This window comes from Bombina bombina, chromosome 3, assembly GCF_027579735.1.
Source record: "Bombina bombina isolate aBomBom1 chromosome 3, aBomBom1.pri, whole genome shotgun sequence".
Classification (NCBI taxonomy): Eukaryota; Metazoa; Chordata; class Amphibia; order Anura; family Bombinatoridae; genus Bombina; species Bombina bombina.
Genome location: NC_069501.1, coordinates 1,253,999,045 through 1,254,021,713, shown reverse-complemented (window position 1 = coordinate 1,254,021,713; position 22,669 = coordinate 1,253,999,045). Strand labels below are relative to the sequence as shown.

At 43.7% G+C, this 22,669-nt stretch overlaps 1 protein-coding gene across 3 annotated transcripts in view; it reads right to left on the bottom strand.

The window, feature by feature from the left end:
- CLPB (caseinolytic mitochondrial matrix peptidase chaperone subunit B) overlaps positions 1–22,669 on the bottom strand; it is a 540,105-nt gene that overhangs the window by 417,414 nt on the left and 100,022 nt on the right. For all 3 annotated transcript variants that reach the window (XM_053708781.1, XM_053708783.1, XM_053708784.1), the window contains one exon: positions 5,972–6,100. In XM_053708781.1, coding sequence (XP_053564756.1) covers positions 5,972–6,100 — 129 coding nt within the window. The remainder of the gene's footprint in view (positions 1–5,971; positions 6,101–22,669) is intronic.

Genomic DNA, 22,669 nt, shown 5'->3' with positions numbered 1-22,669 from the left:
TTACTGCAATTGCGAAAAAACATGAAGGAATTGTTCAAAATTCACCAAATTTTCACCACAGTGTCTTAAAGCCTTAAAAGTATTGCACACCAAATTTGGAAGCTTTAACCCTTAAAATAACGGAACCGGAGCCGTTTTGAACTTTAACCCCTTTACAGTCCCTGGTATCTGCTTTGCTGAGACCCAACCAAGCCCAAAGGGGAATACGATACCAAATGACGCCTTCAGAAAGTCTTTTCTAAGTATCAGAGCTCCTCTCACATGCGACTGCATGCCATGCCTCTCAAAAACAAGTGCGCCACACCGGCGCGAAAATGAGGCTCTGCTTATGCTTTGGGAAAGCCCCTAAAGAATAAGGTGTCTAAAACAGTGCCTGCCGATATTATTATATCAAAATACCCAGATAAAATGATTCCTCAAGGCTAAATATGTGTTAATAATGAATCGATTTAGCCCAGAAAAAGTCTACAGTTTTAATAAGCCCTTGTGAAGCCCTTATTTACGATCGTAATAAACATGGCTTACCGGATCCCATAGGGAAAATGACAGCTTCCAGCATTACATCGTCTTGTTAGAATGTGTCATACCTCAAGCAGCAAGAGACTGCACACTGTTCCCCCAACTGAAGTTAATTGCTCTCAACAGTCCTGTGTGGAACAGCCATGGATTTTAGTGACGGTTGCTAAAATCATTTTCCTCATACAAACAGAAATCTTCATCTCTTTTCTGTTTCTGAGTAAATAGTACATACCAGCACTATTTCAAAATAACAAACTCTTGATTGAATAATAAAAACTACAGTTAAACACTAAAAAACTCTAAGCCATCTCCGTGGAGATGTTGCCTGTACAACGGCAAAGAGAATGACTGGGGTAGGCGGAGCCTAGGAGGGATCATGTGACCAGCTTTGCTGGGCTCTTTGCCATTTCCTGTTGGGGAAGAGAATATCCCACAAGTAAGGATGACGCCGTGGACCGGACACACCTATGTTGGAGAAAAGAACAATTTCTACTATGTGAAGAACATTGGAATACAATTATTCATAAATTACCTTCACATTTTGGTGATGAAGGTCTATCACGGTTTCGGGTAATTGAATGACCGATAAGTGTTAGGTTTTTTCTTCACCACGCTTCATTAAAGTCAATGGGGAGATTAAGATAACGCGGTTGCGATATCCATAGTCCTAAAGTTAGCATGCGTTGGCTTTTGCTTGTGTGCAAATAATTTACTTTCAACTTGTAATACTGTACATATACAATTCAACGCACATTAAAAGTTTACATTTGTAATCTGGCCCATGGTGTTTTATGTCCCTTTAAATGAAGACAGAGGACAGTAGGGCGTTCAAAACGTGTGCAGAATTATCCATACAAATTGCTGTGTTCATTAAATTACCTGATCCTGCTACACATTGAAAGAACATTACTTTACCTTATGGGTTTACGGTCAAGCTGAATCGCCAGCAACACTTTGTATTACACAAGAGACACATGTAACCGTGTTACTTGGCGATTTCCTTTCAGTCGCTGCATGTACAGATTATACTACTCATAAAATATTAACAAACTCACTGATTGAATGAAGTCAGTTTGTAGACACACGTCTAGCAAGATCTGACTAGAAGATGAAAACACTTTGTGACTGAACCATCCATCACCTCCAAAAAACAAATCTCCAAAGTCTACAAAATCTATGTAAACAAACAGCTTGCACATTTACTCTCCCGAGGGTAACAGAGTTTATGAGTTTAACAGGTAACTTTATGCAGTATTTGGGGACCATGATTAAAGGGACATTGAACTCTGAACAATTCAATCATGCATAACAAAAAGCAGCCATAACACAAATAATATTATATTGCTTGACAAAAAGGGCATATTGAAAGCAGTTTAAATAGGAACCAGTCACAATTAGAAACGTATCATTTAGATAAAGCATGCAATTAGATAAAAAAAAATTCCCAAATGTATTTATCAAATTTAAATTTGTTCAAACCTAGATAGGCTGAGGAGTGTGCACAATATGACTACTATATGGCAGCAGTGTTTGCAGCAATAATTGCATGTAAAAAGTGAAAGCTTCTAGACACGGATGGAAAGCAGCTATTTTTTTTTAACAAAGGATACCAAGTTTTTATTTTATGACCTGCCTGACTCATGAAAGTTTAATTTTGACTTTCATGCCCATGAGGAGAACTAGTAATATTTTCTTGATGTTTTTACCACTGCTCCTTATCAGATTTATTGGGAATAAAAACCTTCTTTGTTAGGAGGACATTTATGTCACAATATTACCTTTCACTGACTGCAGCATTTAGTGTTTGTACAATAATAGAGAAGGTGTTTTGTGGCTAAGTGCTTTCTCTCCACCTGCCGCTCTGTATACCTTACCCCAGGGCACTTCCATCTTGCTCAGGGGCACAAGCCATTAACTGTGCTTAAACAAGCAACCTTTTCAGAAAGCCCAGAGTTTGGCCTGTGTTGTCACATGACTTCTGCAGGACTTCTCTGGCCTGTGCTGTCACATGACCTCTGCAGGACTTCTCTGACCTGTGCCGTCACATGACTTTTCTGGCCTGTGCTGTCACATGACCTCCGCAGGACTTCTCTGGCCTGTGCTGTCACATGACCTCCGCAGGACTTCTCTGACCTGTGCTGTCACATGACTTCTCTGGCCTGTGCTGTCACATGACTTCTCTGGCCTGTGCTGTCACATGACTTCTGCAGGACTTCTCTGGCCTGTGCTGTCACATGACCTCTGCAGGACTTCTCTGACCTGTGCTGTCACATGACTTCTCTGGCCTGTGCTGTCACATGACCTCCGCAGGACTTCTCTGGCCTGTGCTGTCGCATGACCTCCGCAGGACTTCTCTGGCCTGTGCTGTCACATGACCTCCGCAGGACTTCTCTGGCCTGTGCTGTCACATGACCTCCGCAGGACTTCTCTGGCCTGTGCTGTCACATGACCTCCGCAGGACTTCTCTGGCCTGTGCTGTCACATGACCTCCGCAGGACTTCTCTGGCCTGTGCTGTCGCATGACCTCCGCAGGACTTCTCTGGCCTGTGCTGTCGCATGACCTCCGCAGGACTTCTCTGGCCTGTGCTGTCACATGACTTCTCTGGCCTGTGCTGTCACATGACCTCCGCAGGACTTCTCTGGCCTGTGCTGTCACATGACTTCTCTGGCCTGTGCTGTCACATGACTTCTCTGGCCTGTGCTGTCACATGACCTCTGCAGGACTTCTCTGGCCTGTGCTGTCACATGACTTCTCTGGCCTGTGCTGTCACATGACTTCTCTGGCCTGTGCTGTCACATGACTTCTCTGGCCTGTGCTGTCACATGACTTCTCTGGCCTGTGCTGTCACATGACTTCTCTGGCCTGTGCTGTCACATGACTTCTCTGGCCTGTGCTGTCACATGACCTCTGCAGGACTTCTCTGGTCTGTGAGCGTAGTCAGTGGAGCAAAACCTTAACCTCTTCACTGCCACTGGCCTCAGACTCACTGTCAGGTTCACTCAATTGTGGCATATGGCAATGTATCTGGAGAGTCAGTTTGAATTTGGAGATGTAAATACACACTAAGATTACAAGTGGTGCGCTAAATTTTGTGATTGAGCGTCAAAGTATTACAAATTTAAAGTAAATGCGTTTGCTTGAGCACAATTAAATTTAACGTGCATCAGGTTAGCGCGACTTCAGAGCTCTAGTTAACTGTTATGCGAGACAAAAAATACCTCCTCACATGACCTCCGCAGGACTTCTCTGGCCTGTGCTGTCACATGACCTCCGCAGGACTTCTCTGGCCTGTGCTGTCACATGACCTCCGCAGGACTTCTCTGGCCTGTGCTGTCACATGACCTCCGCAGGACTTCTCTGGCCTGTGCTGTCACATGACTTCTCTGGCCTGTGCTGTCACATGACCTCCGCAGGACTTCTTTGGCCTGTGCTGTCACATGACCTCCGCAGGACTTCTTTGGCCTGTGCTGTCACATGACCTCTGCAGGACTTCTCTGGCCTGTGCCGTCACATGACCTCCGCAGGACTTCTCTGGCCTGTGCTGCCACATGACCTCCGCAGGACTTCTCTGGCCTGTGCTGTCACATGACCTCTGCAGGACTTCTCTGGCCTGTGCTGTCACATGACCTCTGCAGGACTTCTCTGGCCTGTGCCGTCACATGACCTCCGCAGGACTTCTCTGGCCTGTGCTGTCACATGACCTCCGCAGGACTTCTCTGGCCTGTGCTGTCACATGACCTCCGCAGGACTTCTTTGGCCTGTGCTGTCACATGACCTCCGCAGGACTTCTTTGGCCTGTGCTGTCACATGACCTTTGCAGGACTTCTCTGGCCTGTGCTGTCACATGACCTCTGCAGGACTTCTCTGGCCTGTGCCGTCACATGACCTCTGCAGGACTTCTCTGGCCTGTGCCGTCACATGACCTCTGCAGGACTTCTCTGGCCTGTGCTGTCACATGACCTCTGCAGGACGTCTCTGGCCTGTGCTGTCACATGACTTCTCTGGCCTGTGCTGTCACATGACCTCTGCAGGACTTCTCTGGCCTGTGCTGTCACATGACCTCTGCAGGACTTCTCTGGCCTGTGCTGTCACATGACCTCCGCAGGACTTCTCTGGCCTGTGCTGTCACATGACTTCTCTGGCCTGTGCTGTCACATGACCTCCGCAGGACTTCTCTGGCCTGTGCTGTCACATGACCTCCGCAGGACTTCTCTGGCCTGTGCTGTCACATGACTTCTCTGGCCTGTGCTGTCACATGACCTCCGCAGGACTTCTTTGGCCTGTGCTGTCACATGACCTCCGCAGGACTTCTTTGGCCTGTGCTGTCACATGACCTCTGCAGGACTTCTCTGGCCTGTGCCGTCACATGACCTCCGCAGGACTTCTCTGGCCTGTGCTGTCACATGACCTCCGCAGGACTTCTCTGGCCTGTGCTGTCACATGACCTCTGCAGGACTTCTCTGGCCTGTGCTGTCACATGACCTCTGCAGGACTTCTCTGGCCTGTGCCGTCACATGACCTCCGCAGGACTTCTCTGGCCTGTGCCGTCACATGACCTCCGCAGGACTTCTCTGGCCTGTGCTGTCACATGACCTCCGCAGGACTTCTTTGGCCTGTGCTGTCACATGACCTCCGCAGGACTTCTTTGGCCTGTGCTGTCACATGACCTTTGCAGGACTTCTCTGGCCTGTGCTGTCACATGACCTCTGCAGGACTTCTCTGGCCTGTGCCGTCACATGACCTCTGCAGGACTTCTCTGGCCTGTGCCGTCACATGACCTCTGCAGGACTTCTCTGGCCTGTGCTGTCACATGACTTCTGCAGGACGTCTCTGGCCTGTGCTGTCACATGACTTCTCTGGCCTGTGCTGTCACATGACCTCTGCAGGACTTCTCTGGCCTGTGCTGTCACATGACCTCTGCAGGACTTCTCTGGCCTGTGCTGTCACATGACCTCCGCAGGACTTCTCTGGCCTGTGCTGTCACATGACTTCTCTGGCCTGTGCTGTCACATGACTTCTCTGGCCTGTGCTGTCACATGACTTCTCTGGCCTGTGCTGTCACATGACCTCTGCAGGACTTCTCTGGTCTGTGAGCGTAGTCAGTGGAGCAAAACCTTAACCTCTTCACTGCCACTGGCCTCAGACTCACTGTCAGGTTCACTCAATTGTGGCATATGGCAATGTATCTGGAGAGTCAGTTAAAATTTGGAGATGTAAATACACACTAAGATTACAAGTGGTGCGCTATATTTTGCGATTGAGCGTCAAAGTATTACAAATTTAAAGTAAACACGTTTGCTTGAGCACAATTAAATTTAACGTGCATCAGGTTAGCGCGACTTCAGAGCTCTAGTTAACTGTTATGCGAGACAAAAAAGTGGCACAAGACAACAAAAATACATTGTACAGTACAGTTACACAACCATGATTATATTTAAGTCTTACACTTACCTCCCTGCAGTAACTCCCTTACTGTGCCATAATCATCAGCCAGTACTGCATAATGCAGCGCAGTGCAGCCCCGAAAGCTGGCCCTGGTATTCAGACGATTACTGAACTCATCCTCTCGGACCACCAGAACTGCAGAAGAGGAACAAAAAGTAACAGTGATTATGCCGACACACACGTGCACTAAAGAGCATAGACAGTATAATATAAACGTGCACAAGCAGTGCATAAAGACACAATGTGACAGTGATTATGCAGACACACACGTGCACTAAAGAGCATAGACAGTATTATATAAACATGTGTACAAGCAGTGCATAGACACAATGTGACAGTGATTATGCCGACACACACGTGCACTAAAGAGCATAGACAGTATTATATAAACATGTGTACAAGCAGTGCATAAAGACACAATGTGACAGTGATTATGCCGACACACACGTGCACTAAAGAGCATAGACAGTATAATATAAACGTGCACAAGCAGTGCATAAAGACACAATGTGACAGTGATTATGCCGACACACACGTGCACTAAAGAGCATAGACAGTATTATATAAACATGTGTACAAGCAGTGCATAAAGACACAATGTGACAGTGATTATGCAGACACACACGTGCACTAAAGAGCATAGACAGTATTATATAAACATGTGCACAAGCAGTGCATAAAGACACAATGTGACAGTGATTATGCAGACACACACGTGCACTAAAGAGCATAGAAAGTATTATATAAACATGTGCACAAGCAGTGCATAAAGACACAATGTGACAGTGATTATGTAGACCCACACGTGCACTATTATTATTTATTTGTATAGCGCTGGGTACAATGACAGGGGTATACAATGACAAGTATTTGTGGTAAAATACAAAACATAACAAAACTAAACAAATCTAGTACTGGAGGAAGAGGGCTCTGCTCTGGAGAGCTCACAGTCTACAGGTTTAGGGTGCAGAGACATAAGGTTGGGGTAGCTTGTCACATCGGTTGTAGTTGCAGTAGTGAGTCAGGCAGTTCATGTATTAGTTTGGTTCGGATGAGGGATGGAGGAGATATGGTACGCCTCTCTGAATAGGTGGGTTTTTAAGGAGCGTCTGAAGCTATACAAGGTAGGAGGCAGTCTTATGGAGCGGGGTAGAGAGTACCAGAGGACAGGAACAGCACGTGTGAAGTCTTGGAGGCAGGAGTGGGATGTAGAGATAACAGGAGTGGAGAGACGTAGGTCAGAGGTTGATCGAAGAGGACGGGATGGGGGATATTTCACGATGAGAGGGGAAATATAGTTAGGAGTTAGACTGTTGAGTGCTTTGTAAGTTAGGGTTAATACTTTAGATTGTATTCTGGAGTGTATGGGGAGCCAGTGTAGAGACTGGTAGAGCGGAGCAGCTGATGTAGATCCGCGACTTAGGTGGATGAGTCTAGCAGAAGCATTCATAATAGATTGGAGGGAGGAGAGGTGGTGTTTTGGAAGGCCATTTAGGAGTAGATTGCAATAATCAATGCGTGACAGGATGAGGGAATGAATAAGTATTTTTGTAGTTTTTTGAGTGAGGAAGGGACGAATTCTGGAAATGTTGTGTAGGTGTGAACGGCAGGATTTGGTAAGCGTTTGTATATGTGGGTTGAATGTGAGTTCTGAGTGTAGTGTGACCCCAAGGCAGCGGACTTGGGGTGAGGTGTTGAGAATAGAGTCTCCAACCATCAGAGAAATGTCAGGTGTCGGATGTCTGGAAGAGGGGGAAAAAGAAGCAGCTCAGTTTTGGACAGATTGAGTTGGAGGTAATGTGAAGACATCCAAGAGAAAATTGCAGAGAGGCAGTCAGAAATCTGGTTGAGTAAAGAGGGAGAGATATCAGGAGAGGAAAGATAGATTTGGGTATCATCAGCATATAAGTGGTACTGGAATCCAAAGGAGGCTATAAGTTTTCCAAGGGAGGATGTATAGAGAGAGAAGAGCAAGGGGCCCAAGACAGAGCCTTGCGGTACTCCAACTGAGAGAGGCATAGGATCGCAAGATATGTTGTTAAAGGAAAATGAAAACGAGCGGTTTGAGAGATATGAGGCAAACCAGGAGAGGGCTGTGTCTCGGATGCCAAAGGATTTTTAGGAGAGGATGGTCGACTGCGTCAAAAGCAGTGGACAGGTTAATAATTAGTAAGGAGTAGTGGCCTTTTGCTTTAGCTGATAACAGGTCATTTGTTACTTTAGCAAGAGCGGTTTCTGTTGAGTGTTTAGGGCGAAAACCAGATTGTAGTGGATGAAGTAAGGAGTTAGTTGTGAGAAATTGAGTAAGCCGATTGTAGACCAGTCGTTCCAATAATTTTGAAGCAAAGGGAAGTAAGGAGACCGGTCGATAGTTAGAAGGCGTGGAGGGGTCAAGCGAGGGCTTTTAGGATTGGTATGATTGACGCATGCTTGATTGTATCCGTAAATGTGCCAGCGGTGAGAGATTGGTTAAAGAGATGAGATAGGGTAGGGGTTAGTAAAGCAGAGAGAGAGGGAAGAAGTTGTAAAGAGCATAGACAGTATAATATAAACATGTGCACAAGCAGTGCATAAAGACACAATGTGACAGTGATTATGCCGACACACAAGTACATTAAAGAGCATAGACATACAGTATTATTATCATTATCGGTTATTTGTAGAGCGCCAACAGATTCCGCAGCGCAGCTCATCACATTCACATCAACTGATAACACAAATTGGACAACAATCTGCACATGTACGGACAAGAAAAAATAGATGGCAGAGCCTGTGCCAACACCGGTAACATAAATAAAATATATCTACGTGATATTGACAGTTGTGAAATCAATACCGATTCACATAATGTAGATAAATTACATTAAAAAGACCATGCTATCCAACTGCAAACACACTCACACACAGACCAGTATAAAAGGAACACACTCACACACAGACCAGTATAAAAGGAACACACTGACACACAGACCAGTATAAAAGGAGCACACTGACACACACAGACCAGTATAAAAGGAACACACTCACACACAGACCAGTAAAAAAGGAACACACTCACACACAGACCAGTATAAAAGGAACACACTCACACACAGACCAGTATAAAAGGAACACACTCACACACAGACCAGTATAAAAGGAGCACACTGACACACAGACCAGTATAAAAGGAGCACACTGACACACACAGACCAGTATAAAAGGAGCACACTGACACACACAGACCAGTATAAAAGGAGCACACTGACACACACAGACCAGTATAAAAGGAGCACACTGACACACACAGACCAGTATAAAAGGAACACACTCACACACAGACCAGTATAAAAGGAACACACTGACACACAGACCAGTATAAAAGGAGCACACTGACACACACAGACCAGTATAAAAGGAGCACACTGACACACACAGACCAGTATAAAAGGAGCACACTCACACACAGACCAGTATAAAAACAGAATTTATGCTTACCTGATAAATTTCTTTCTCCAACGGTGTGTCTGGTCCACGGCGTCATCCTTACTTGTGGGAATATTCTCTTCCCCAACAGGAAATGGCAAAGAGCACAGCAAAAGCTGCCCATATAGCCCCTCCTCAGGCTCCGCCCCCCCAGTCATTCGACCGACGGTTAGGAGAAAAAAAGGAGAAACTATAGGGTGCCGTGGTGACTGTAGTGTATAGAGAAATACATTTTTACAAAACCAGGGCGGGCCGTGGACCGGACACACCGTTGGAGAAAGAAATTTATAAGCATAAATTCTGTTTTCTCCAACATTGGTGTGTCCGGTCCACGGCGTCATCCTTACTTGTGGGAACCAATACCAAAGCTTTAGGACACGGATGAAGGGAGGGAGCAAATCAGGTTACCTAAACAGAAGGCACCACGGCTTGCAAAACCTTTCTCCCAAAAATAGCCTCCGAAGAAGCATAAGTATCAAATTTGTCAAATTTGGCAAAAGTGTGCAGAGAAGACCAAGTCGCTGCCTTACATCCGTGGAGATGCTACTTGTTCAGAGCGGCAAAGAGAATGACTGGGGGGCGGAGCCTGAGGAGGGGCTATATGGGCAGCTTTTGCTGTGCTCTTTGCCATTTCCTGTTGGGGAAGAGAATATTCCCACAAGTAAGGATGACGCCGTGGACCGGACACACCAATGTTGGAGAAAGGAGCACACTGACACACACAGACCAGTATAAAAGGAGCACACTGACACACACAGATCAGTATAAAAGTAGTACACTGACACACACAGACCAGTATAAAAGGAGTTCACTGACACACACAGACCAGTATAAAAAGGAGCACACTGACACACACAGACCAGTATAAAAGGAGCACACTGACACACACAGACCAGTATAAAAGGAGCACACTGACACACACAGACCAGTATAAAAGGAGTACACGGACACACACAGACCAGTATAAAAGGAGTACACGGACACACACAGACCAGTATAAAAAGGAGTACACTGACACACACAGACCAGTATAAAAGGAGCACACTGACACACACAGACCAGTATAAAAGGAGCACACTGACACACACAGACCAGTATAAAAAGAGCACACTGACACACAAAGACCAGTATAAAAGGAGCACACTGACACACACAGACCAGTATAAAAGGAACACACTGACACACACCAGTATAAAAAGGAGCACACTGACACACACAGACCAGTATAAAAAGGAGTACACTGACACACACAGACCAGTATAAAAAGGAGTACACTGACACACACAGACCAGTATAAAAGGAACACACTGACACACAGACCAGTATAAAAGGAACACACTCACACACAGACCAGTATAAAAAGAGCACACTGACACACACAGACCAGTATAAAAAGAGCACACTGACACACACAGACCAGTATAAAAGGAGCACACTGACACACACAGACCAGTATAAAAGGAGCACACTGACACACACAGACCAGTATAAAAGGAACACACTAACACACAGACCAGTATAAAAGGAACACACTGACCAGTATAAAAGGAACACACTGACACACAGACCAGTATAAAAGGAACACACTGACACACAGACCAGTATAAAAGGAACACACTGACACACAGACCAGTATAAAAGGAACACACTCACACACAGACCAGTATAAAAGGAACACACTGACACACAAAGACCAGTATAAAAGGAGCACACTGACACACAAAGACCAGTATAAAAGGAGCACACTGACACACACAGACCAGTATAAAAGGAACACACTGACACACACCAGTATAAAAAGGAGCACACTGACACACACAGACCAGTATAAAAAGGAGTACACTGACACACACAGATCAGTATAAAAGGAGCACACTGACACACACAGACCAGTATAAAAAGAGCACACTGACACACACAGACCAGTATAAAAGGAACACACTAACACACAGACCAGTATAAAAGGAACACACTGACCAGTATAAAAGGAACACACTGACACACACAGACCAGTATAAAAGGAACACACTGACACACACAGACCAGTATAAAAGGAACACACTGACACACACAGACCAGTATAAAAGGAACACACTGACACACACAGACCAGTATAAAAAGAGCACACTGACACACACAGACCAGTATAAAAAGAGCACACTGACACACACAGACCAGTATAAAAGGAGCACACTGACACACACAGACCAGTATAAAAGGAGCACACTGACACACACAGACCAGTATAAAAGGAGCACACTGACACACACAGACCAGTATAAAAGGAGCACACTGACACACACAGACCAGTATAAAAGGAGCACACTGACACACACAGACCAGTATAAAAAGAGTACACTGACACACACAGACCAGTATAAAAGGAGCACACTGACACACACAGACCAGTATAAAAGGAAATTTATGCTTACCTGATAAATGTATTTCTTTTACGATATGACGAGTCCACGGATTACATCCTTACTTATGGGATATCGCCTCCTGGTCAGCAGGAGGAGGCAAAGAGCTCCACAGCAGAGCTGCATAAATAGCTCCTCCCTTCCCTCCCAACCCAGTCATTCGACCGAAATTAGGAAGAGAAAGGAAAAGCCAAGGAGCAGAGGAGACTGAAGTGTAACAAAAATAAAAACCTGTCTTTAGAAAAACGACAGGGTGGGCCGTGGACTCGTCATATTGTAAAAGAAATACATTTATCAGGTAAGCATAAATTTCCTTTTCTTTTACAAGATATGACAAGTCCACGGATTTCATCCTTACTTATGGGATACAATACAAAAGCTATAGGACACGGATGAAAGGGAGGGACAAGACAGGAACCTAAACGGAAGGCACCACTGCTTGAAGAACCTTTCTCCCAAAAACAGCATCAGATGAGGCAAAAGTATCAAATTTGGAAAAAGTTCGAAGAGACGACCAAATTGCAGCCTTGCTAATTTACCTAACTAATTGCATCATTTTTAAATGCCCATGAGGAAGCCACAGCCCTAGTAGAATGAGCCGTAATACGTTCTGGAGGCTGCTGTCCAGCAGTCTCATATGCAACACGGATGATACTCTTCAGCCAAAAGGAAAGAGGTAGCCGTAGCTTTCTGACCCCTACGTTTTCCAGCAAAAACAACAAATAATTAAGATATTTGACGAAAATCCTTAGTCGCCTGCAAGTAGAACTTCAAGGCACGGACTACGTCCAGATTATGTAACAGACTCTCCTTCTTAGAAGAAGGGTTAGGACACAAGGAAGGAACAACAATTTCCTGATTAATATTGTTGTTAGAAACAACCTTAGGAAGAAAACCAGGTTTGGTACGTAACACCACCTTATCAGAATGGAAAATAAGATAAGAAGAATCACATTGTAAAGCCGAAAGCTCAGAAACTCTGCGAGCAGAAGAAATAGCAACCAAAAATAAAAGTTTCCAAGATAATAACTTAATATCTATGGAATGCATGGGTTCAAACGGAACCCCTTGAAGAACATTAAGAACTAAATTCAAACTCCAAGGAGGAGCAATTGGTCTAAACACAGGCTGGATTCTAGTCAGGGCCTGACAAAAAGATTGAACATCTGGAACATCTGCCAGACGCTTGTGTAACAAAATAGACAAAGCAGAAATCTGTCCCTTTAAGGAACTTGCTGATGTATGTATGTATTGGGTACTTGTAAAGCGCAGCTAATCACCCGTAAGGGTCTCAAGGCGCTGCTCATTTTATCAACCTTGGAAGGATGAAAGGCTGAGAGGACATCCCGGGGATCGAACCTGCAACCATTGGGTTGCTACAGAGCTCAGCCACAGTGCCTTACCATGCTGAGCTATCTGTCCGGCTGATAACCCTTTCTCCAATCCTTCTTGGAGAAAAGATAAAATCCTGGGAATCCTAACCCTACTCCATGAGTAGCCCTTGATTTTGCACCAATAAAGATATTTACGCCATATCTTATGGTAAATTGTTCTAGTAACAGGCTTGCGTGCCTGAATCAAGGTATTAATGACCGCATCAGAGAACTCCCGCTTAGATAAAATCAAGCGTTCAATCACCAAGCAGTCAGCTGCAGAGAAATTAGATTCGGATGATGGAAGGGTCCCTGAATGAGAAGGTCCTGCCTCAATGGAAGCTTCCACGGCGGCAGAGAGGACATGTCCACCAGATTGGCATACCAAGTCCTGCAAGGCCACGCAGGAGCGATTAGAATCACCGAAGCCCTCTCCTGTTTGATCCGTGCAATCACCCGGGGAAGGAGAGCAAACGGTGGAAACACATAAGCTAGGTTGAACTGCCAAGGCATCTATCAGTTCGGCCTGAGGATCCCTGGACCTGGATCTGTATCTCGGAGCTTGGTATTCTGACGAGACGCCATCAGATCCAATTCCGGTCGGCCCCACCTGAGAATCAGGGTGGCAAAGACCTCCGGATGGAGTTCCCATTCCCCGGATGAAAAGTCTGTCTACTCAAAAAATCCGCCTCCCAGTTGTCCACTCCTGGGATGTAGACTGCTGACAGATAACAAGAGTGAGCCTTCGCCCACCGAATTATCTTGGATACTTCTGTCATCGCTAAGGAACTCCTTGTTCCTCCCTGATGATTGATGTTGTCCGAATGAAATCGGATGAATTTGGCCAAAGCCAACTGAGGCCAAGTCTGAAGCGCATTGAATATTGCTCTACACTGGCAACTTAGATAAAACTTCTGTAAGAGTAGATGACATAACTGCAGCCATATCCTGCAGAGTAAATGAAGGAGACGCCGATGAAGAATATGGCGTCCCCTGTGCGGACGTTAAAGGCTGTGACGCTTGGGGAGAAAGATGCGGCATGCCCTGAATTTCATCAGTCTGAGATCATTCATTAGATATATCTTTATTAAAGAAAATTTGTTCTTTACACTGTAAGGCCCTTTCAATACCTGAGGGACAAAGTGTAACCGGGGGTTCCACAATGGCATCTAAACACATAGGACATGTAGTGTGTTCAAGATCATCCATGTTAACAGAAATGAAAAGTTACCTTGATCGTGTCTTTAACAATAAGAAGCTAAACGTATAGCTAATAAAAATGTATGCACTGTATCTTTAAGAAACAAACTGTCCCAGTTTTAGCTTAGCGTTTGACTTAAACAAAAATACCAAAATACCCTTTGAGTATAATTTTTATCCCAAATTTTCCACAGATACACAAATTTAACGGTCACCTCGCTGCAGCTCTGCTGCGGCTCCTACCTGACTCCACTGACCAAGAATTTTCCTCTAAATCGGCGTGCCTAAGGTCGCTTGTCTATACTATCACAAGCGGACTTAGGAGCCGTAAAGAAAGCTGTCCGTCTCAGTAAAACTGACTGCGCGGCTTAAGGCGTGAAAAGTAGCCCCGCCCTTTGTGGGCGTACACAACATACACCGGGAAAAACAACTGAGTACCGCCATATACCAGAGGCAGATAGAGAGTTATTTTATCTCCCTCCGACTCCGGTACTACTCCCAGCGTCAGCCTCATATTCAAAAGGTCCCCCTGCAAGCATAGGACATGTAGTGAACTACGCACTTAACATAACACAAGTGACTCGCCTGTTGCATCAGCAATTGTGTCTAACGCAGCTCCCAGCGCATCTAAGTCTATTTGTTCCTGCCAGATGAGTTGGGAAAAGTTTAACATGTTGGGATCCCCATTTACAATAAAAAGACAGCCCACACATGGTAGAAGGGTCTTAGTCAATATTCTATGACCGCACACAGAGAAGCAGCACAGGTGTGGGAGGCGCAGTGAAACTAAAAATCCACTAGTTCCCATAACCTGACAGGCTATTTCCAGATGCTTCTCTGTAGAAAAATAGCACCCTCGGCAACATTTGAAAATAAAAAACTCTTGATTGAAGAATTCAAACTAATACCTCACTTTACCTCACTCCTATCACTAACACAGGCAAAAAGAATGACTGGGTTGGGGGGGGGGGGAAGGGAGGAGCAATTTATGCAGCTCTGCTGTGGAGCTCTTTGCCTCCTCCTGCTGACCAGGAGGCGATATCCCATAAGGATGAAATCCGTGGACTTGTCATATCTTGTAAAAGAAAGGAGCACACTGACACACACAGACCAGTATAAAAGGAGCACACTGACACACACAGACCAGTATAAAAGGAGCACACTGACACACACAGACCAGTATAAAAACATAATTTATGTAAGAACTTACCTGATAAATTCATTTCTTTCATATTAGCAAGAGTCCATGAGCTAGTGACGTATGGGATATACATTCCTACCAGGAGGGGCAAAGTTTCCCAAACCTTAAAATGCCTATAAATACACCCCTCACCACACCCACAAATCAGTTTAACGAATAGCCAAGAAGTGGGGTGATAAGAAAAAAGTTCGAAAGCATAAAAAATAAGGAATTGGAATAATTGTGCTTTATACAAAAAAATCATAACCACCACAAAAAGGGTGGGCCTCATGGACTCTTGCTAATATGAAAGAAATGAATTTATCAGGTAAGTTCTTACATAAATTATGTTTTCTTTCATGTAATTAGCAAGAGTCCATGAGCTAGTGACGTATGGGATAATGAATACCCAAGATGTGGATCTTCCACGCAAGAGTCACTAGAGAGGGAGGGATAAAATAAAGACAGCCAATTCCCCTGAAAAATAATCCACACCCCAAACAAAGTTTAAATCTTAAAATGAAAAAAACTGAAATTATAAGCAGAAGAATCAAACTGAAACAGCTGCCTGAAGTACTTTTCTACCAAAGACTGCTTCAGAAGAAGAAAACACATCAAAATGGTAGAATTTAGTAAAAGTATGCAAAGAAGACCAAGTTGCTGCTTTGCAAATCTGATCAACCGAAGCTTCATTCCTAAATGCGCAGGAAGTAGAAACTGACCTAGTCGAATGAGCTGTAATCCTTTGAGGCGGAGTTCTACCCGACTCAACATAAGCATGATGAATCAAAGACTTTAACCAAGACGCCAAAGAAATGGCAGAGGCCTTCTGACCTTTCCTAGAACCAGAAAAGATAACAAATAGACTAAAAGTCTTTCTGAAATCTTTAGTAGCTTCAACATAATATTTCAAAGCTCTAACTACATCCAAAGAATGCAACAATCTTTCCTTAGAGTTCTTAGGATTAGGACACAATGAAGGAACCACAATTTCTCTACTAATGTTGTTAGAATTCACAACCTTAGGTAAAAATTTACATGAAGTTCGCAAAACCGCCTTATCCTGATGAAAAATCAGAAAAGGAGGCTCACAAGAAAGAGCAGATAATTCAGAAACTCTTCTAGCAGAAGAGATGGCCAAAAGAAACAAAACTTTCCAAGAAAGTAATTTAATATCCAGCGAATGCATAGGTTCAAACGGAGGAGCTTGAAGAGCCCCCAGAACCAAATTCAAACTCCAAGGAGGAGAAATTGACTTAATGACAGGTTTTATACGAACCAAAGCCTGTACAAAACAATGAATATCAGGAAGATTAGCAATCTTTCTGTGAAAAAGAACAGAAAGAGCAGATTTGTCCTTTTAAGGAACTTGCAGACAAACCTTTATCCAAACCATCCTGAAGAAACTGTAAAATTCTAGGAATTCTAAAAGAATGCCAAGAAAAATGATGAGAAGAACACCAAGAAATGTAAGTCTTCCAGACTCGATAATATATCTTCCTAGATACAGATTTATGAGCCTGTAACATAGTATTAATTACGGAGTCAGAGAAACCTCTATGACTGAGAATCAAGCGTTCAATCTCCATACCTTCAAATTTAAGGATTTGAGATCCTGATGGAAAAAAAGGACCTTGCGATAGAAGGTCTGGTCTTAACGGAAGAGTCCACGGTTGGCAAGTAGCCATCCGAACAAGATCCGCATACCAAAACCTGTGAGGCCATGCTGGAGCCACCAGCAGAACAAACGAACGCTCCTTTAGAATCTTGGAAATCACTCTTGGAAGAAGAACTAGAGGCGGAAAGATATAGGCAGGATGATACTTCCAAGGAAGTGACAATGCATCCACTGCTTCCGCCTGAGGATCCCTGGATCTGGACAGATACCTGGGAAGCTTCTTGTTTAGATGAGAAGCCATCAGATCTATTTCTGGAAGTCCCCAGATTTGAACAATCTGAAGAAATACCTCTGGGTGAAGAGACCATTCGCCCGGATGTAATGTTTGGCGACTGAGATAATCCGCTTCCCAATTGTCTATACCTGGGATGTGAACTGCAGAAATTAGACAGGAGCTGGATTCCGCCCATACAAGTATTCAAGATACTTCTTTCATAGCCAGAGGACTGTGAGTCCCTCCTTGATGATTGACATATGCCACGGTTGTGACATTGTCCGTCTGAAAACAAATGAACGAATCTCTCTTTAGAAGAGGCCACGACTGAAGAGCTCTGAAAATCGCACAGAGTTCCAAAATGTTGATTGGTAATCTCGCCTCCTGAGATTCCCAAACCCCCTGCGCTGTCAGAGACCCCCATACCGCTCCCCAACCTGACAGACTTGCATCTGTTGAGATCACAGTCCAGGTCGGAAGAACAAAAGAAGCCCCCTGAACTAAACGATGGTGGTCTGTCCACCACATCAGAGAGTGTCGTACATTCAGTTTTAAAGATATTAATTGTGATATCTTTGAATAATCCCTGCACCACTGGTTCAGCATACAGAGCTGAAGAGGTCGCATGTGAAAACGAGCAAAGGGGATCGCGTCCGATGCAGCAGTCATAAGACCTAGAATTTCCATGCATAAGGCTACCGAAGGGAATGATTGAGACTGAAGGTTTCGACAAGCTGAAACCAATTTCAGACGTCTCTTGTCCGTTAACGACAGAGTCATGGACACTGAATCTATCTGGAAACCTAAAAAGGTTACTCTTGTCGGAGGAACCAACGAACTCTTTGGTAAATTGATCCTCCAAGCATGTTCTCGAAGAAACGATAAAAGTCGATTCGTATGAGATTCTGCTAAATGTGAAGACTGAGCAAGTACCAAGATATCGTCCAAATAAGGAAATACCACAATACCCTGTTCTCTGATTACAGATAGTAGGGCACCGAGAACCTTTGTAAAAATCCTTGGAGCTGTTACTAGGCCAAACGGCAGAGCCACAAACTGGTAATGCTTGTCTAGAAAAGAGAATCTCAGAAACTGATAGTGATCTGGATGAATCGGAATATGCAGATATGCATCTTGTAAATCTATTGTGGACATATAATGCCCTTGCTGAACAAAAGGCAGAATAGTCCTTATAGTTACCATTTTGAATGTTGGTATTCTTACATAACGATTCAATATTTTTAAATCCAGAACTGGTCTGAAGGAATCCTCCTTCTTTGGTACAATGAATAGATTTGAGTAAAACCCCAGACGCTGTTCCAGAACTGGAACTGGTACAATTACTCCAGCCAACTCTAGATCTGAAACACATTTCAGAAACGCTTGAGCCTTCACTGGATTTATTGGAACACGAGAAAGAAAAAATCTTCTTGCAGGAGGACTTATCTTGAAGCCTATTCTGTACCCCTGTGAAACAATGTTCTGAATCCAAAGATTGTGAATCGAATTGATCCAAATTTCTTTGAAAAATCGTAATCTGCCCCCTACCAGCTGAGCTGGAATGAGGGCCGCACCTTCATGTGGACTTGGGAGCTGGCTTAGGCTTTCTAAAAGGCTTGGATTTATTCCAGACTGGAGATGGTTTCCAAACTGATACCGTTCCTGTAGGGGAAGGATCAGGTTTTTGTTCCTTATTGTGACGAAAGGAACGAAAACGATTAGCAGCCCTATATTTACCTTTAGGTCTTAACGGAAGAGTCCACGGTTGGCAAGTAGCCATCCGAACAAGATCCGCATACCAAAACCTGTGAGGCCATGCTGGAGCCACCAGCAGAACAAACGAACGCTCCTTTAGAATCTTGGAAATCACTCTTGGAAGAAGAACTAGAGGCGGAAAGATATAGGCAGGATGATACTTCCAAGGAAGTGACAATGCATCCACTGCTTCCGCCTGAGGATCCCTGGATCTGGACAGATACCTGGGAAGCTTCTTGTTTAGATGAGAAGCCATCAGATCTATTTCTGGAAGTCCCCAGATTTGAACAATCTGAAGAAATACCTCTGGGTGAAGAGACCATTCGCACGGATGTAATGTTTGGCGACTGAGATAATCCGCTTCCCAATTGTCTATACCTGGGATGTGAACTGCAGAAATTAGACAGGAGCTGGATTCCGCCCATACAAGTATTCGAGATACTTCTTTCATAGCCAGAGGACTGTGAGTCCCTCCTTGATGATTGACATATGCCACGGTTGTGACATTGTCCGTCTGAAAACAAATGAACGAATCTCTCTTTAGAAGAGGCCACGACTGAAGAGCTCTGAAAATCGCACAGAGTTCCAAAATGTTGATTGGTAATCTCGCCTCCTGAGATTCCCAAACCCCCTGCGCTGTCAGAGACCCCCATACCGCTCCCCAACCTGACAGACTTGCATCTGTTGAGATCACAGTCCAGGTCGGAAGAACAAAAGAAGCCCCCTGAACTAAACGATGGTGGTCTGTCCACCACATCAGAGAGTGTCGTACATTCAGTTTTAAAGATATTAATTGTGATATCTTTGAATAATCCCTGCACCACTGGTTCAGCATACAGAGCTGAAGAGGTCGCATGTGAAAACGAGCAAAGGGGATCGCGTCCGATGCAGCAGTCATAAGACCTAGAATTTCCATGCATAAGGCTACCGAAGGGAATGATTGAGACTGAAGGTTTCGACAAGCTGAAACCAATTTCAGACGTCTCTTGTCCGTTAACGACAGAGTCATGGACACTGAATCTATCTGGAAACCTAAAAAGGTTACTCTTGTCGGAGGAACCAACGAACTCTTTGGTAAATTGATCCTCCAAGCATGTTCTCGAAGAAACGATAAAAGTCGATTCGTATGAGATTCTGCTAAATGTGAAGACTGAGCAAGTACCAAGATATCGTCCAAATAAGGAAATACCACAATACCCTGTTCTCTGATTACAGATAGTAGGGCACCAAGAACCTTTGTATAAATCCTTGGAGCTGTTACTAGGCCAAACGGCTGAGCCACAAACTGGTAATGCTTGTCTAGTAAAGAGAATCTCAGAAACTGATAGTGATCTGGATGAATCGGAATATGCAGATATGCATCTTGTAAATCTATTGTGGACATATAATGCCCTTGCTGAACAAAAGGCAGAATAGTCCTTATAGTTACCATTTTGAATGTTGGTATTCTTACATAACGATTCAATATTTTTAAATCCAGAACTGGTCTGAAGGAATCCTCCTTCTTTGGTACAATGAATAGATTTGAGTAAAACCCCAGACGCTGTTCCAGAACTGGAACTGGTACAATTACTCCAGCCAACTCTAGATCTGAAACACATTTCAGAAACGCTTGAGCCTTCACTGGATTTATTGGAACACGAGAAAGAAAAAATCTTCTTGCAGGAGGACTTATCTTGAAGCCTATTCTGTACCCCTGTGAAACAATGTTCTGAATCCAAAGATTGTGAATCGAATTGATCCAAATTTCTTTGAAAAATCGTAATCTGCCCCCTACCAGCTGAGCTGGAATGAGGGCCGCACCTTCATGTGGACTTGGGAGCTGGCTTAGGCTTTCTAAAAGGCTTGGATTTATTCCAGACTGGAGATGGTTTCCAAACTGATACCGTTCCTGTAGGGGAAGGATCAGGTTTTTGTTCCTTATTGTGACGAAAGGAACGAAAACGATTAGCAGCCCTATATTTACCTTTAGATTTTTTATCCTGTGGTAAAAAACTTCCTTTCCCCCCAGTAACAGTTGAAATAATGGAATCCAACTGTGAACCAAACAATTTATTCCCTTGGAAAGAAAGGGAAAGCAAAGTTGACTTAGAAGACATATCAGCATTCCAAGTTTTAAGCCATTAAGCTCTTCTAGCTAAAATAGCTAAAGACATATACCTGACATCAACCCTAATGATATCAAAGATGGCATCACAAATAAAGTTATTAGCATGTTGAAGAAGATTAACAATGCTATGAGTATTATGATCTGTTACTTGTTGTGCTAAAGCCTCCAACCAGAAAGTTGAAGGTGCAGCAACATCTGCCAAAGATATAGCAGGCCTAAGAAGATTACCTGAACATAAGTAAGCTTTTCTTAGAAAGGATTCAATTTTCCTATCTAAAGGATCCTTAAAGGAAGTACTATCTGCCGTAGGAATAGTAGTACGTTTAGCAAGAGTAGAGATAGCCCCATCAACTTTAGGGATTTTGTCCCAAAACTCTAATCTGTCAGATGGCACAGGATACAACTTCTTAAACCTTTTAGAAGGAGTAAAAGAATTACCCAGATTATTCCATTCCCTGGAAATTACTTCAGAAATAGCATCAGGGACGGGAAAAACTTCCGGAATAACTACAGGAGGTTTAAAAACCGTATTTAAACGTTTAGATTTAGTATCAAGAGGACCAGATTCCTCTATTTCTAAAGCAATTAAGACTTCTTTAAGTAAAGAACAAATAAATTCCATTTTAAATAAATATGAAGATTTATCAGTATCAATCTCTGAAACAGAATCCTCTGAACCAGAAAAATCATTATCAGAAACAGAATCAGAATGATGATGTTCATTTAAAAATTCATCTGGGAAATGAGAAGTTTTAAAAGACTTTTTACGTTTACTGGAAGGAAGAATAACAGACATAGCCTTCCTAATAGATTTAGAAACAAAATCTCTTATGTTAACAGGAACACCCTGAGTATTAGATGTTGATGGAATAGCAACAGGTAATGGAACATTACTAAAGGAAATATTATCTGCATTAGAAAGTTTGTCATGACATTCATCACAAACAACAGCCGGAGGAACAGATACCACAAGTTTACAACAAATACACTTAACTTTGGTAGATCCAGCATCAGGCAGCGATTTTCCAGAAGTAGCTTCTGATTCAGGGTCAATCTGAGACATCTTGCAATATGTAATAGAAAAAACAACCTATAAAGCAAAATTTAACAAATTCCTTAAATGACAGTTTCAGGAATGGGAAAAAATGCCAATGAACAAGCTTCTAGCAACCAGAAGCAAATAAACAATGAGACTTAAATAATGTGGAGACAATAATGACGCTCATACATCCGGTGACGCCGACATTTTTGGCGCAAAAACGTCAAAAAAATGATGCAACTTCCGGCGACAAGTATGACACCGGAAATG